This window comes from Triturus cristatus, chromosome 3_1, assembly GCF_964204655.1.
Source record: "Triturus cristatus chromosome 3_1, aTriCri1.1, whole genome shotgun sequence".
In the NCBI taxonomy this organism is placed as follows: domain Eukaryota; kingdom Metazoa; phylum Chordata; class Amphibia; order Caudata; family Salamandridae; genus Triturus; species Triturus cristatus.
In genome coordinates this window covers 1,003,083,699-1,003,098,659 of record NC_140583.1, presented here as the reverse complement: position 1 = coordinate 1,003,098,659, position 14,961 = coordinate 1,003,083,699, and the positions used below count along the sequence as shown (strand labels likewise).

Here is a 14,961-nt window from a genome sequence, read left to right as displayed (position 1 = left end):
GGACCATATGCCATAGCAGGATGCACGCATGTGTTGGGGGCAATCCACAGCACACATGTCCTATCTGTGTCCCCTGGTGACACAGCAAATAATCACCGCAACAGGAGACACACGTCTCACATCAATGTGTAGGCAACAACAGAACACTGTGGAACCTTCAACAATGTCGCCTTCAAATACACAGCCAGTGTGCATGATACCTTCATCCTCTGAAAGTCCATCACCAACCAGCGTACCCAGAATGGCAACAAGGGAAATGCACAGCCCCTTGGTAAGTTCAGAAATAACACCCCACACACCTCAACTCCACAAACATGCAAATCACAACTCTGGCAATGCACACGTCACAAAAGCACAAGCAACATGCACAACAGCATGCCCACCCACCAGACACGACAGAACAACTAGCAATGCCACCTGGGCAAGCCCTGAACATGAGCCATCAACGGCATGGCACCTCAGCCACACAACAGCCGAATATGGGGAGAGGTAGTAACCAGGCATGTCTGAGTGATGCAGCAAAACCATGATTGGGAAAGTACACAATGCCAAGAGTGGCGGAGATGTGCTGGACAGACCTGAGTATGCAGAACACGGCCATATCCATGGCGACATACACCTCTGGTGTATGGAGTGTTGTGGACAGTGGACGCAACCATGTCACCCCAGCCAATGGGGGAGTTTGCAGAAATGTTGCCTGTTACATCCCTCCCTAAGCGTCACCATAGTGGGATGGCCCGGCATACGCCACGCCAGCGTAGGGGTGTGAATAAAAAGCACGTATGCCTGGGCGTGGTCCTCTTCCGGAAAGACCTACATCTCTGCCAGGGCGGCGACTCTCACCCCGCCATGATGCCGACGCCATCCTCGTGAGCGGAGTTGCCTGCGAGGCTGTGCGCCTGCCGGACCCCGGCATGCTGGACGACGAACCCGTCAGGCCCGCAACTGCAAAGCCATGCCACACTGATCACCTGCTGACACCGGAGTGTGTCAAGGAAGGCCCACCACGTGCCGGCGCAAGCTCCAAGCCCGAGTCCCGTGATCTGGCAGCCTCCTCAGACCATCACAGCCTCCACGACACAGGCCCACTTTGCTCCTTTCTCGTTGACGTACTCGACTGCTGCCTTCGGCCTACTCATCGGACCAGTAGGTCCCATATGTGAAACTGTGTCCTGAGTCATGAATGGCAGTGAACCCAAATCCGGTACAGTGGTCACAGCACCAGATCCCCCTTGAACTGTGAGGCACAGTTCCATATGGGCACCTTTTGACACGTGGTGCCACTAACCCTGTTCAACGCAAGCCAGCGACACATAGTGCCACTAATCCTGTTCAATGCCAGCCAGCGACACGTGGTGCCACTAACCCTGTTCAACGCCAGCCGGTGACACATGATGCCACTGAACTTGAACTATGCAGGCCGGTGTGGCCATCCAACCTATGCCGGCGACACTTGGTGAATGGGCCGTGCTGACCGCTGCCTCAGGCCTACACCACGGTCAGATAAGTCACACATGTGGTACTGAGTCCTGATTACACCATGGCAGTGAACATCATTTAAGGCATATGTGAAGTCACTATACTCCCTTCAATGTGGTGCCAACAAGTCTGTGCATGACATCACAACCACACGTGTCTGTGGGCCTACGCCGACTACTGCCCTCGGCCGATGCAGCACAAGTGGATCACAGATTTGGTACTGAACATCGATCATTCAAAGGCAGAGATAGAATCATTGCACGCAGGGAGATACATAAGAGGAAGACGCGGTTCAGCCAGGAGGAAAATAAGGACCATTGTCACTGAGGTGATCGAACACTACCGACAACTGCCCTTGTGTCACTAACTCTGTGCCTCGCGAGCCAACGACACGTGGCTGTGGCCCAATGCTGATCACTGCCTTCGGCCTACACTACGGTCCAGTAGGTCACAGTCTTGATTTGGCAATGGTGGAGTACATATCAGTGTACTGGCATCATCGCAGACTGCATCCCCGCCCAGGACCTGTGCCACTGACTCTGTACCCCGACATACATGGACACTCGCTGGTCGTACATTGGTGGTGTTAGAGTCCATGGACTAGTGGCTGGTGTTCCTCCTCATGTAGCTACTCACGAATTGTTGGCACAAATGAGGTTTGTGCATTCCACTCCCCCATTTGCTGCTTCCGGATAACATCAAACCTCTGCATCATGCCATGGAGGACACCTTCCACTGTCCCCGTAACCCTCCGCCATATCCAGCTTGGACATCGATGAGGGCTCGGTCTGTTCGCATGGCCCATCTGACTGCACCACAAGTCACCGTCCCGTGGCTGGGTGCCTGTGCCGGCCGCGGTGCATCCAGGGCCACTAACTCTGTGCTGGCCAGGTCCGGGACCCCTTCAGCAGAGACATTGAATGGCCTCTGGAGCGATGTTCTTGTGCTCATCAACGGCATGTGTCTGTGGCCCTGCGCTGTCCGCAGCCTCCGGCCTCCACTGCGGGCCACCAGGGCCCACACATGGATTCGTATCTAGACCGGCCCAGATGACGCATCACCGCAGGAGGCACAGGCCACCACCACAAGGACCACCTCCAGATGCCATCTGCCAGTGTTGAAACGGTGGTCCTGACAGACCTACGGAGTTGCCCAGACCTGTCGTGGATGCCATCATCGGCCTGTGACCATGCTCAGCACTCCAGGTGCCAGTGACTCAGTGCACCGCAAGCCATTGTCCGTTGCTGATTGTTGTTTGTACTGTGGACATGTTGTGCAGCTATGTCACCTCATGCAGTGGGGGGGGCCTGGGACTATGATGTGGAAGATATGTCAAGTGTGCGGCCGGGAGAAGGCACAGACTATGGTTGGGCCAGAGGCAACATCCCCAAGGCAGGAATGCAGACTGGTGGTGGTAGTCCAGCTACACACCCGGTTCTATTACTGGGTATTGCGCTGTGGACTGCAGACGCAACTGTCACCTCAGGCAGTGTGGTGGACCAGTAAGGTTGCTGGGGTAGTTGTTGCAGGTGTGACACACCCCACTGCATTTGCATCAGGACTGACCCGAAGGGACACAATCCTAGCAATTTCTTCACATGAGCACGCTCATCGCTGGTGCCCCTACCTCAGTGCACTGGAACTCATGGAACCTCCTGACTGCCTATTGGGTGACCTCTGTCCTTCCTCCGGCTCCCTCCATGTTGCTCTGCAGTTGACTCTGTTATGCTGGTGTTTTTGTTTACATTGCACTGGTGTTCACTGTTCATGTTGTTGCCAGCACCAGTCACTCCGTGCGGGCTGGCTTGTACTCACCCCACACACATCCAGCACAGGCGTCACTGTACATGTGGCCCTGCCAATAAAGTGGCCGGGTGCACGTGCCCGTAGCCAACTCAACATGATATATGTGTGTGTCCCTGTGTTCTTGTTGTATGCATGGGGGCCCTGGGCCCAACAACATTACATCATGCTATGTGTAGCAGACGCAGACATATCACTGCAGGCAGCGGGCTGGTACCTGAACATGTAGCTTTGTCTTCGCCCCCTCAATTCATGAGGGGAGTGGCCTGTGCCGTCGTACGGAGACTAGAGCCAATGTGGGTGTGTGACTGATGTGGGTGTGCCCCTGGCTGTGGTTCTGTACTGTGTATGTGCATCTGCATGTGTCTCTATGGCAGTGTGGGTCTCCTTTGTGGGGGTGTGGGTGGTCCCTGATGGCTATTGGGCACCAGCATATGCGTTCTTATTCGCATTCCATGTGTTCGGCCACACCCACACCTGTTGGGCCACCTCCTTATTGCCTTCTGACACCTGGCATTGGGGTGCCATGTGTGGGTCGGTAATGTGTTGTGAGCCAGCCGTAATTGTGGGTGCCTCGTGCTGTGTGGTCTTTTACAGAGGCTGTGTGGTCCTCTGAGTTGCTTGTGTGCCCTTGTCCTGGTGGTGGGTTGCGTGGGATATCCATGGGCTGTTTTGGGGCATCGGTGTCGGCGGTGTGGTGGTCCTCTCTGGCATCGTAGATGTGTTGTCTTGTGTGCTCTGCTGGAGGTGTTGTGTGCTCCTCTGCAATGTGTAGGGGAGGTGCATGTGTGCCATTGTGCCTGTCTCCCCCGTCCCCCCAATCCCTGTTCGTTCCACTCCCTGTTGATGTTGTGTCAGGTCCTCTCGGGTAGTGTCCGTACTCCCTACTCCTTGCACCGCCTCCACACTGATGACTGTGGCCTGTGTTTCCTCCAGCTCCTGTTGTGGCACTGGGCTTTCACCTCCTGTCGCCGTAGCTGCATTCCTGTTGGCAGCGAATTTGTACCATGTCACGTCATGCCAGCGCCTCTTGGCATCCGCTGTTTGCCTCCTCGACACTCCGGCTGCATTCAGGGTAGTCTGGTTGTGGGCCAGTTGTTGGTAGTGTTCTGTCACCTCCGTGACGCTGGGCTTGTATTCCTGCAGCCTGCACCCCGTCTTCCTCTCCCTTTTCTCGATGTCCTTCCCCGACCCCCCTGTTCCTTGCTGGTGGTCTGTGGGTGTTGTGGGATTCACGTTGTCCTCTGCCCTGGGTCAGGGTGCATCCATGTTGCTCTGTGCTTGGCTTGTTTCTGGTTTGATGTTTCTGTGGTTTTGTGGTGCATTTTCTCTCCAGACGAGTGAGATTTGCAGGCCCGTGGCTGGTTTTCACTACTGTTTGCACCGCGACTGGCCTCATCGCATGTTTTTTTTCGTTCACTTTTCGCATTTTTGCGGCTTGGCGTTGATTTTAACCTGGACATTTGACGCGTTATCTGCTGACTAGCGCATGGTACCGCCTTGTTGTGAGTTCCACGTTAAGATGGGGTTATTTTCCCAGATTGGGCTGCGGTATTGAATGTTGCGTTACTCTACTCATGCGGTAGTTATCACACGTTCTTGTGAATATACCCCTAAATTCCCAGGTTTTCAGAGGCAGTACCACTCTTGTGCTGCATCCGTATGGCAGAGTGCCTGTGTAGTTCACCAATTGTTAAAAAGACTCCACTTCAAGGATGAAGGAAATGCTTTATTCAGCACAGCAAAACAGTCCTCACATGAAGGCAGTTAGTGTCAAATTTCAAACTACATTTTATGAAACATCACCGTTCCAAATAAATTAGAATAAAAACCAAAGCATTGCACAAGCACATGCAATATATATTCATATGAATCATGATGCAACAATAATCCCAAATCATGAGGCCTCATTACATATACTGGATGTACCCGTTTTAAAATAAACCTATAAACAAATAATTACACCTAGTCCATAACTTAGTTTCCACCTCCTCCCCAGGAGTCATAAATAGAGACTCCACCTTCCATACTTCCTGAAATGCCAAGCTCCCCAATGGCCCTAAGGTCAAACCCAACTGGGCAGAGAGGACGGATATCTAGGACTGTGACAAGGAAGACTAGGACTCAAGAGTAAATTTTCATGGCATTATCTCTTCATCCATTTTCTTTGTTCAAATCCTTACATCGTGAGAATATACCAAAGCTGAGTCACCCAAACACAGGGATACAAGAAAAAAGGAAAAAGAGGAAACAAAAAATCATTGTTGAAACCATCAAAGCCAACAGATAGTAGCACGCAGAGGCAAGGATTTGAGAACTCACCATAGAGGAGAGACTGTGCTTCCAACTTGCTCCTGGAATGGTATAAACAGGAATAAATAAGTATCTCAGAGGCCCTAATGCCCAAGTCTGTTTGGGGAAAATCAATGAGGCGTGTGGCCTCAGACAACAGACCAAGAAAGTAAAACAAGGAACTAACCCATTGAAGATCATAAAATGAAGTGCATGCTGCCAGAAGTCAACTCAAAACTATCAAGAGGAGAGAAAAGAGCTTTGAAAGATGGAAAAGCAATTCACGGTGGAGAAAAGAAAGGCTCTGTGATAACCTAAGCATGCAAAACCTCCTATGTTCAGCAGTAACATAAGGGAGTCGGGAATCATCTCAACCTTCTTCATCACAATAAATTCTGTAGGATAGAACTGGTGATACCTGATTTGAAAAAAGGGCTACAAGGGGCCCCTGAAGATCAACCTTCAAAAGTTACAAAACTCCAGAAGTGGTGAGAAAACATAAAGGAAAGCCTCCTACTTGCTATGAAGGCAGAATAACCTTTGTCCACTCTTCAAGGGGGGAAAGACAGGACGAAGGACTCCTGACAACAGGGGACTCACAGGAGAATGACTTTAGGAAACCCACTAAAAAGCATGACCAAATCAATAAACAGGCCACTAGAAGGACCTCACCACACCTTGATGAGCTCTCTTAAGGGTTCATCAAAGATATTCCCATTGAACACTGTCAAATGTTTTCTCCAAATCCAATGAGTAGGGTGGGATTTCTGTTTCCCGTTCTCTAGTTGACCACAGCGAATGGGATAAAGTCCTCATGTGAGTTCGAGCCGTTTGTCCGAGCACAAAACCTACTTGGGAGGTATGTATAAGGGAAGGGATGCCCCTACATAATCAGAAGGCCATGATTTTGGCTCATATTTTAATGTCCACATGTGTGAGGGATATGGGGAGTAGATTCAGCATTCCTAGGTGTCCCTGCCTGCCTTTAGTGTCACTAAGATTACCGGCCTGTTAGAAATAGGTGCCAAGGACCCAGCTTTTTCAGCTTCTTGATGGGTAAAGTAAGGGTGCTAAGAGTGGTTTTCCTGTTTTAAAGTATTTTTCACAAGAGCCATCTTCCCCTGGTGATTTGCAGGTGGGTTAAATCGAGATTATATCTGCTCCTTTTAATGTATGTGCTTAAGAGATAATGATTTAAGGGGCCTATGCCTCATGAAGTCTGTTCTAAGTCTGTGGAGTTTCATTGTTTTGAATGGAAGAGGGAGCCATAGAAGGAAGCAAACCTTTTGGTTATTCCAATCGAGTATGTCAAGAGGCTACTACCTGCATCTCTAATTGCAGAGATAGCCATCAGTGTCTTTCTGTTGTGGTTGTGCTGCCAAAAGGTGGCCTGCTTTTTCATCTGTTTCATAGTGCCTTTGCTTTAAAATGTCTAATGCTCACTTACATATAGAAAGAGTTCAGAGACATCCTAGCTACCTCAAGTTTGCACTGATCTATCTGGGTTGGAGCTAATCCGTATTGTGGGGTTAGGTCAAGTACCTTGTGTTTCAATTGTATCTGTTTCTCTTTAACTAGTTTCCTGGCTATCGCTGAGCCCTCATTAGTTTGCCATGCCAGGTCGCTTTCCCATCTGCCCGCACACATTGTGTGGATGTGATGGAGCCAATGCTATCATCCGCATATTCTTTTATGTGGTTTTGAGAAATTGGGTTACTGTTTGGGGGGATGAGACCCTACTCCAGCAGCAATCACAATCCTCGTCAGCGTGAGGCAAATGCAAACCCCAAAATAATCACTCCTTAACTCTATGGTAGCACAGCTCAGAGCTGTCAGGCTTAACTTAGAGGCAATGTATAAAGTATTTATGCAGCACTTCAAACAGTAATAAAGTGAAAATACGGCACAAAAATAATCCCACACCAATTTAGAAAAATAGATTAAAATGTAATAAATAAATCAAGACCAAACTGACACAAATCCAATTAGAACTGGAGATTTGCAAGTTTAAAGATTTCAGTGATTATAGCGCCAAAAGGCACCAACTGTGCATATCTGTTAACGCTGGACTAGGAAAAAGTCAAAAGTTTAAGCTGACCGTGATAGAGTGTGGGCAGGCCACAATGACCCAGTTAGGCCCGCTGAACAACAGTACCTTTAATCTGGGTGACAGAGCATTGCGGAGTCCAGCACTGAGGATGTGTCACACAGCCGAGGCAATGCATCAGTTCAGAGGGGCTGCAATGCGAAGTCCTGCATCGTCTTCGAGGATCCCGTTGATGAGGGCTTGAGATGCGAAGTCCAGGGTCGAGGATGCACCCAGCAGTCGAGGCGATGGGTTGGTTCTGAGGAACTGCAAGGCTGCGATTTGAGAACCTACGTCTAGGCCTTGACAGTGAACTCCGCTCCGTTCACGGAGTTTGTGGAGTTTTTTGCACTCCGCTCTCCACGGACCTCACAGAGTTCTGAAAAACGCAGAGGGGATTTTTTTCCTTACTCACCAATTGTAAGTTGCCGAGCAGGAGTGAGGAAAATCCAACGCTAGACTGCTTCTCAGTGAGATTTCTCACCGAAGGTGGTTGCGGATGCTCGCTACTACTAGTGTTAAGAAACCTCCTGTTTGCGTTGAGGAAGCTTAAGCTCAAGTAGAACCTCCACTCGAGTGGCAGAAAGAAGCTGCGCCTTCTTGCGCTGCGCATTATGCCGTTGTGCTGATTTTATAGCTTGGGACAAACACCCAGAGCTAAAAATCAGTGAGAATGGCGCAAGGTAATGCACTCCTCTGCTCGCGTAGCTTGGCAGAATTCTTTTGTCACTTCACGGTGTTCTGCATAGCTGAACTCAGCAAACTTCGCCCAGGCCTACCTACATCATCGTTGAGACTGCTGTCAATGAGGGATTTACGATATGAGGGCCTGCGTCGGTGAAGCTTCACACAGCACTAGTTCTGATGCAGGCTGCCATGTTGATGCAGAGTCCTAACAATAAAGAATCCTCACTTTAAGGGCGATGGATCGGTTCTGCTCGGGTTTCCACTGCGCAGAAAAGAAGATGCGTTGGTTCGGCTGGATACACAGATTGGCTGTCAGAGCACCTTTAGGCCCACTTCCAAGGGACCAGGACTGGGGTGGAATCTCTTGGCAGGGTAGGACTCACAGATGGTAGTGTCTAGGTGCTGGGTTCCAGATTGTTGGAGCCTTCTGTCCCTGAGGTTGTAGTCAGGAGGCCATCCAACTAACCCTTGGAGTCACTCTGGGGTCCTGTGTTCAACATATTCATGCCCATTCCTTCTCACCCAGGCATCAGGTCAGCACAGCAGCAGAGCAGTCCTTCATAGCAGTAGTCCAATAGAGTGGCAGTCCTTTCAGGATTAAAGTAGTCCTTCCTGGCATATTATCCACATTTCCAAAACTGTACTGAAGAGTTGATGTCTGAGGTCCAGTATTTATACCATGGCGTTTCTTTGAAGTTTAAGAAGCTTCTAGAGGCTTCCCTGTGAAGTCCACAGGCTTCCTGACTTCCCTGTCCTGGCTCTAGACTAACTACAGCAGGTGTGCCACCCTTTGTGTGAAGGAAGAACACAGCCTATGCATGTGTAAGTAGGACTGTGCCCCGTTAACGCCCTCCCATCCTGCCAGTGATGGCCCATCCAGGCACACCTACGCTCTCTATTGTCTATGGTTGTCTAGGAGGAATACACATAGCCCAACTGTCAGCTACACCCAGTAATGTGACCCATTTACAGGCTGCAGGCACCAAATGGCTAAGGCAAGAAAATGACAACTTTGTAAAAGTAGTGTTTTCAAAATTGTAATTAAAAATCCAACTTCACCATGAGAGGATTTTCACTACAGTGCCAAAGACACCAATCATGAACAGGTTACCTAATCCCATTTGGAAATTATCACATATTAAATGGATAGGCTGGCCTTGCAGTAGTAAAAATGATTTGAGATTTGTTAACTGCCAGTACATGTAAAACTTATAAGTACATGCCCAACTTTTTAAAACACTAGACCCTGGCCACTGGGCTGTTCGGGACCTACACTAGGGTGACATATATATTAAAAAGAAAGGCATGGGCCTGGCAAAAGATTTATTTTGGCAGGTCGAAATAGAAGTTTAAAACCTACACACACATGCTGCTATGGGAGACCTGAGACATGTTCAAAGGGCTACTTAAGTGAATGGCCCAACCAGCACTGCAGGCCCACTAGTAGCATTTAATGTACAGGCCCTGGGCACATGTAGTGCTGCCTTACTACGGACTTACAAGTAAATTAAAAATGCCAATTGGGTATAAGGCAATTCTACCATGTTTTAAGGAGAGAGCACAAGCACTTTAACACTGGTCAGCAGTGGTAAAGTGACCAGAGTCCTAAGGCCAGTAAAAACAAAGTCAACAAAACAGGAGGTTTGAAGGCAAAAGGTTAGGGGGGAAACCATGCTAAGGGTGCCAGATCTAACATGCTTTCTAAGTGTTTTTTTCTCTCTGGGGTCCTGTATTGAGTGTTGCCCATGCTCCAGTGGGACGGGGAGGGGTTTATCAGCTTCAGATCTAGGACCAACGGGATTGAGGTATGATCCATCATCCCACTACCCTGTATATTGCAGCTCTGTTTGACCACTAACACTTAACCCTGCAATAAGGAATATTCAATGCTAGAGTTAGATAGATAGTGCAGAACCTATCAGCAGCTGAGTGTGTCAAATACCATACATCAATCAGATGTATTGTGGAGCATTGCTCTGTTATCTGGATTTGTCTAATCAAGTGGGCCTTTTTTTATTAAGTAGGGGATCTTGCACCAGATTCCAGTCTCTGCCCAATGTCATTTTAGTCCCCATAATTTCATGTGGAAACTTGGATATGTGCACTAAGAATTATTTCCAGTGATAATTGGGTGTAGAGATTGATCCTGCAACGATTTTTGTGTTTGATATATTCATCTTCTCAAATACATATTTGCCTTTATCATTGACCCAGAGTTTCAATATCTTGTGAAGTAGCATATGTTTGATGAAGATGGTGACAGAACATTTAATAGAGCATGCAGATATGCTCACATGTGTCCCTTGGGAGTCTACGTGTTAACTACTGGTAATTACTGACTCCACCCTATCACATTTCAGGTTAGAGGATTTGGTTGTTGACAGTTGCGTTTCTTGGATCCATGCAACATCTGCTCCTTTTACCTGTAAGTGGGGCAGATTTTTTTGACTTGTAATAAAATGGGATAATCCATTTACCTTCAAAGACACAAGCTTAAGTGGAGCGGTTAAGTGGCTGTGTGTAATCATGTACTTATTTCCAAAGTGTGGTCTCGCTAATCCTACATTTCCTTTCTTATTGAGGTGATAAGGTGGTATTGTCTGGTATATATACTACCCTAATATATAACCAGTCTCTAACGTTACGGTAAGGCAACACCCATTGCACGCCCCTTTAACGCAGAACACTGCGTTAAAGGGACTGATATTTATGAGGCAGCATTAAGCCAAAAACAGTGGCTCAGTGCTGCCTGATAAATATCACGCAGGCTTCTGCGCCACGGAACGTCACAAAAAGTGACGTTCCGATGGCGCAACGGGCCTCATAAATCTGCCCCAATATGTCTTAGAGATAAGGCTATGCAGTATCCTGTGCAGTGCAAAAAAATATTTGAATTTGATCCAAGTGTGACAGTGTTTGCTATGGAAAGGAAATGTCTAGCAAGGTTGCTGTTCTGGCAATAATTCTGATATTAGTCCAGGAACCATAGCCTCAATGGTATAGAGTAAAGAACTTTGCGGGTTCTAAATGAGGTTCTTAGTGGCTTTCTCCTGTCGGCTCGCAATTCCTTAATTGTTGCTCTACTCACCCTGTATCTGCTTTCTTCCTCAGGGTACGGATCGTAAAGCAATGACATTCAGGGTTTCAATTCTCACAGCTCCTCATCCCTGTTTGTCTTCCGCTGTCTCCACCTAGTGATGTAGTTTGTAGGCATACCGTCATTGTGGGTGGCTCTTACTAGTGCTGTCTTTCCGTCTTCTGTCAGGCTCTACATGGGAGGGTTTCAGTTATACAGAGACACCCGCTCTTCTTCCTGAATGCCTCCCTTACTTTGTGTGGAGCACTGGTGTCCAGGCTTGTGTGCTACATTCTCTGGTTGCCATGTTTCAGTGCTGCTCCAATCCAAATCATCTATAGTACTGGTATATCTTCATGTGTCTGTATAGTTTCCATGCCAGCCTGGCACAGCCCCAAACTTCTACAAATGCACCTCATGTGGTCCATCCCACAAAACACTAACCACAAGCAGCCATCTTGCCTCAGGTCAAGGTCCCCCGAGCTGGCCCTGCTGATGTTCAAGCATTAGCCCTTCAGTTCACACCAAACACTGGCAGCAAGTGCTCAGCTCTCTGCACCATCCACCCTAGTTACAACCATGATTATAAATGGAAAATCCAATCTTTGCCTCAACAGTTCAATTGCATTTTTCTTTATGACAAGGATCATAAGTCTTAATATATTTTTGCATATATATAGGTTCTGTAAGACAAATATAACTTCATAGTAGCAATATTAATTTTGATGGATTTGAGAATCAGTACTCCGCATAGATTTCTTTATGCCTGCCTTATAAGAAGTAAATGGATAAAAATACCATATTGAAATAATCAACCTCCATTCATGTATTCCAATGGGAATTAAATCAGTGTGCACAGGTTTATTCACAGACTTTGCCTGATTCAACATCATTCTATTTGTTGTGCAACAATAGCCGTGTTTATCTCCATTCATGGTCGCTACAGTGATGCAATAGCAAATGTCCCTTTTTCTGTTTACAGATGTAATTATATCAGAGTGAAAGTATTTGAATTTTACATAGGTGATCTTATTGTCCACATTCAATCTTTCAGTTCTACTTTGGACCAAAATGGTAAATAATTAACTATCTATTGTTTGCAAAAGTACACAGAACAATGTATAGCCATTTCATATGTGTATTCTTGTTTTCTTTCAGAGTGGAGAAATCCCTGAAACAATTGATGAGTCATCCAGCAAATTCATTTTCTTTCAAACTGCCTTTTCGACCAATAGCCTGGACTACAAGTTTGAATCTTCTTTGTTCCCGGGATCTTACATGGCCTTTAAAAAAGTACATAGTATTACATATTTGTCTTTAATGCCCTTTAGGGATCCAGTGCCTGAAATATGCAGGTTTGCAATTGATAAAGTGTAGATGTTATCTTGCATCTATCTTTACCAAATTCTACCCTAGAAAACAAGTGTGCCAATCATTTACGAATATGACAAATGTATAACAGTTTCATGTACTGAGAAAAAATGTACATGTGAAACGTCTGATTTAGCTACTGCATCGTAAAAGCATGCAGAATGTTAGAAACTGAAATTCTTGAATGACAAATAGTATAACAAGAAAAGGTGAATATTTTATTGCGATGTGCTTAGAAAATGTTGAAAACAAAGGTAACATAGATAGAATGCTATAACGACGTGTAATTTTTAACTGTGTGCAATAGACAATTATGATCTAACTCTAGATAAATAAGTAACATGCAAAATGATATTAATGAAATACATAGAAGATGCACTAGGCTGAGAGACAACATGCTTTTCATGAAGATTTTGCTCAGAAATAAACATAAGGGTTTCAAAAGAGGAATTAAAACTATACCCTTTTAAGAGATTTACTTACATCCAAGAGAGTATGCCTGGGAACAGACTGACAATGGATGAGGACATTGGTCCGTCCATTTCCGAGAATGTTATAATCATTAAACAATTGAAATACAGTATACAGTGATCATGAGGAAATTGCAAGAAATAGATTACCTAATTCTTCTGGATTTGCATACTTTGACAGAATACATCGTATCGCCTTGTCATGAACAGCCAATGGAACGAAATGATCTGACAAAGTTGATACGTTAAGGGTAGTAAACCTGGAATCTTGGGGTAAAAATTGTCAAAACAAGGAGGGGCTGCTGGCTTACACCCTAATCTCATCCTGTCTTGCTGCCACTCGTTAGGGTGGTTTTGAGACTGATGAACTGGACACTTAGGGCCAGATGTACGACCATATTTTGTGGTGGCAAACGGGAATTCGGCCCGTTTGCGTCAGCAATATTGGTCTGCCCAATGTACAAACCCTATTTTGCGAGTCGGTAACCTATTACCGACTCACAAAATAGTGTTTGCGACTCGCTCTCACTCTCTACTACTCTCTACTATTTACTCTCTACTACTCACTCAGGAAGGGCGTGCCAAGGGCGTCCCTTCCTAATAGTGAGTCTCACTTAAATGTGTGACTCTTTTGCGACCGCAATTGTGGTTGCAAAACACTTGCAGTTTACCACCTACTTCATGTCGGTGGTAAGCCACTCGCAAATGGGAAGGGGTCTCCAGGGGATCCCTTCCCCTTTGGTGAGTGTGTGTGACAATATTTTTTAAGAGGAGACGGTGGACCCACTAACCACTGCCTACTGTTAAAAAATGAAACAAACATTTAATTTTTAAATGCATCCTGTTGTCCTTGGAGGAAAACTGGCTGCATTTTTAAAAAAAACTGCTTTATTTAAAAAGCAGTCACAGACAAGGTGGTCTGCTGACCCCAGCAGGCCGCCATTCCTAATGGGGTCGCAAATTGCACCTGCCTCATGATTATTAATGAGGCTGGCAATTGAAGACCCCATTAGAAATCGCAAACAGTGTCTGAGACACTGTTGTAGATTTCTCTTTGCAAGTCGCAAATTACGAGTTGCAAAATGACGCAATTTGCGACTCAGAAATTGATAGGGTCGTATATCTGGCCCTTAGACATTAAGCGAACTGTGACACTGTCCTGCGATGCTAGAGGCTGGTAAGCAAGCGCAAAGAAAAGCTTTCAGCTGAAGGGATTCCTGACATCTGCTGCAGTATTGGTGCTTCAGAGTGGGCAGGGCAAAGCCCTATCCTAGGACTGGAAGTGGAAATCTCGGAAAACATTTGAACTCTCATTAATTTGGTTTGTATGAGAAAAGACTGATTCTTCTTTGAAGCTTTCTCTATTCTCGAATCTCATTGGCTGAGGAAGATATCACCTGTATTGTTTCTTTTACGGTACTATTTAAATGGGTATAAATTTGATCTGTTTAACCCTGTTTTTGCATTTGAATAATTTGAGGCATAGATACAACTTTTCCTCTGTTGATTCTGTCTCATTACTTCTGCGTATTTAATCTGTCTCAACAAGATTTTTCGAATTGAGAAATGCTAGGTTATGAGAAGTTGTAGTAAATGTGGTAACAATTATCTATTCCATGTCCTCGTATGATAATTGTTGATCCCCCGAATATTCTAGTCCCTTGCAGTACTGAGCAAGATCCAGCGGAGGACCTAAG

At 46.4% G+C, this 14,961-nt stretch overlaps 1 protein-coding gene across 1 annotated transcript in view; it reads left to right on the top strand.

Annotated features, from left to right (window-relative positions):
- Positions 1-14,721, top strand: part of LOC146861401 (interleukin-18-like) — a 420,014-nt gene extending 405,293 nt beyond the window's left edge. Inside the window, exon 6 of the mRNA XM_085645708.1 lies at positions 12,582-14,721. Coding sequence (XP_085501834.1) covers positions 12,582-12,800 — 219 coding nt within the window. The 3' untranslated portion in view covers positions 12,801-14,721. The remainder of the gene's footprint in view (positions 1-12,581) is intronic.
- The last annotated feature ends 240 nt before the right edge of the window (positions 14,722-14,961 follow it).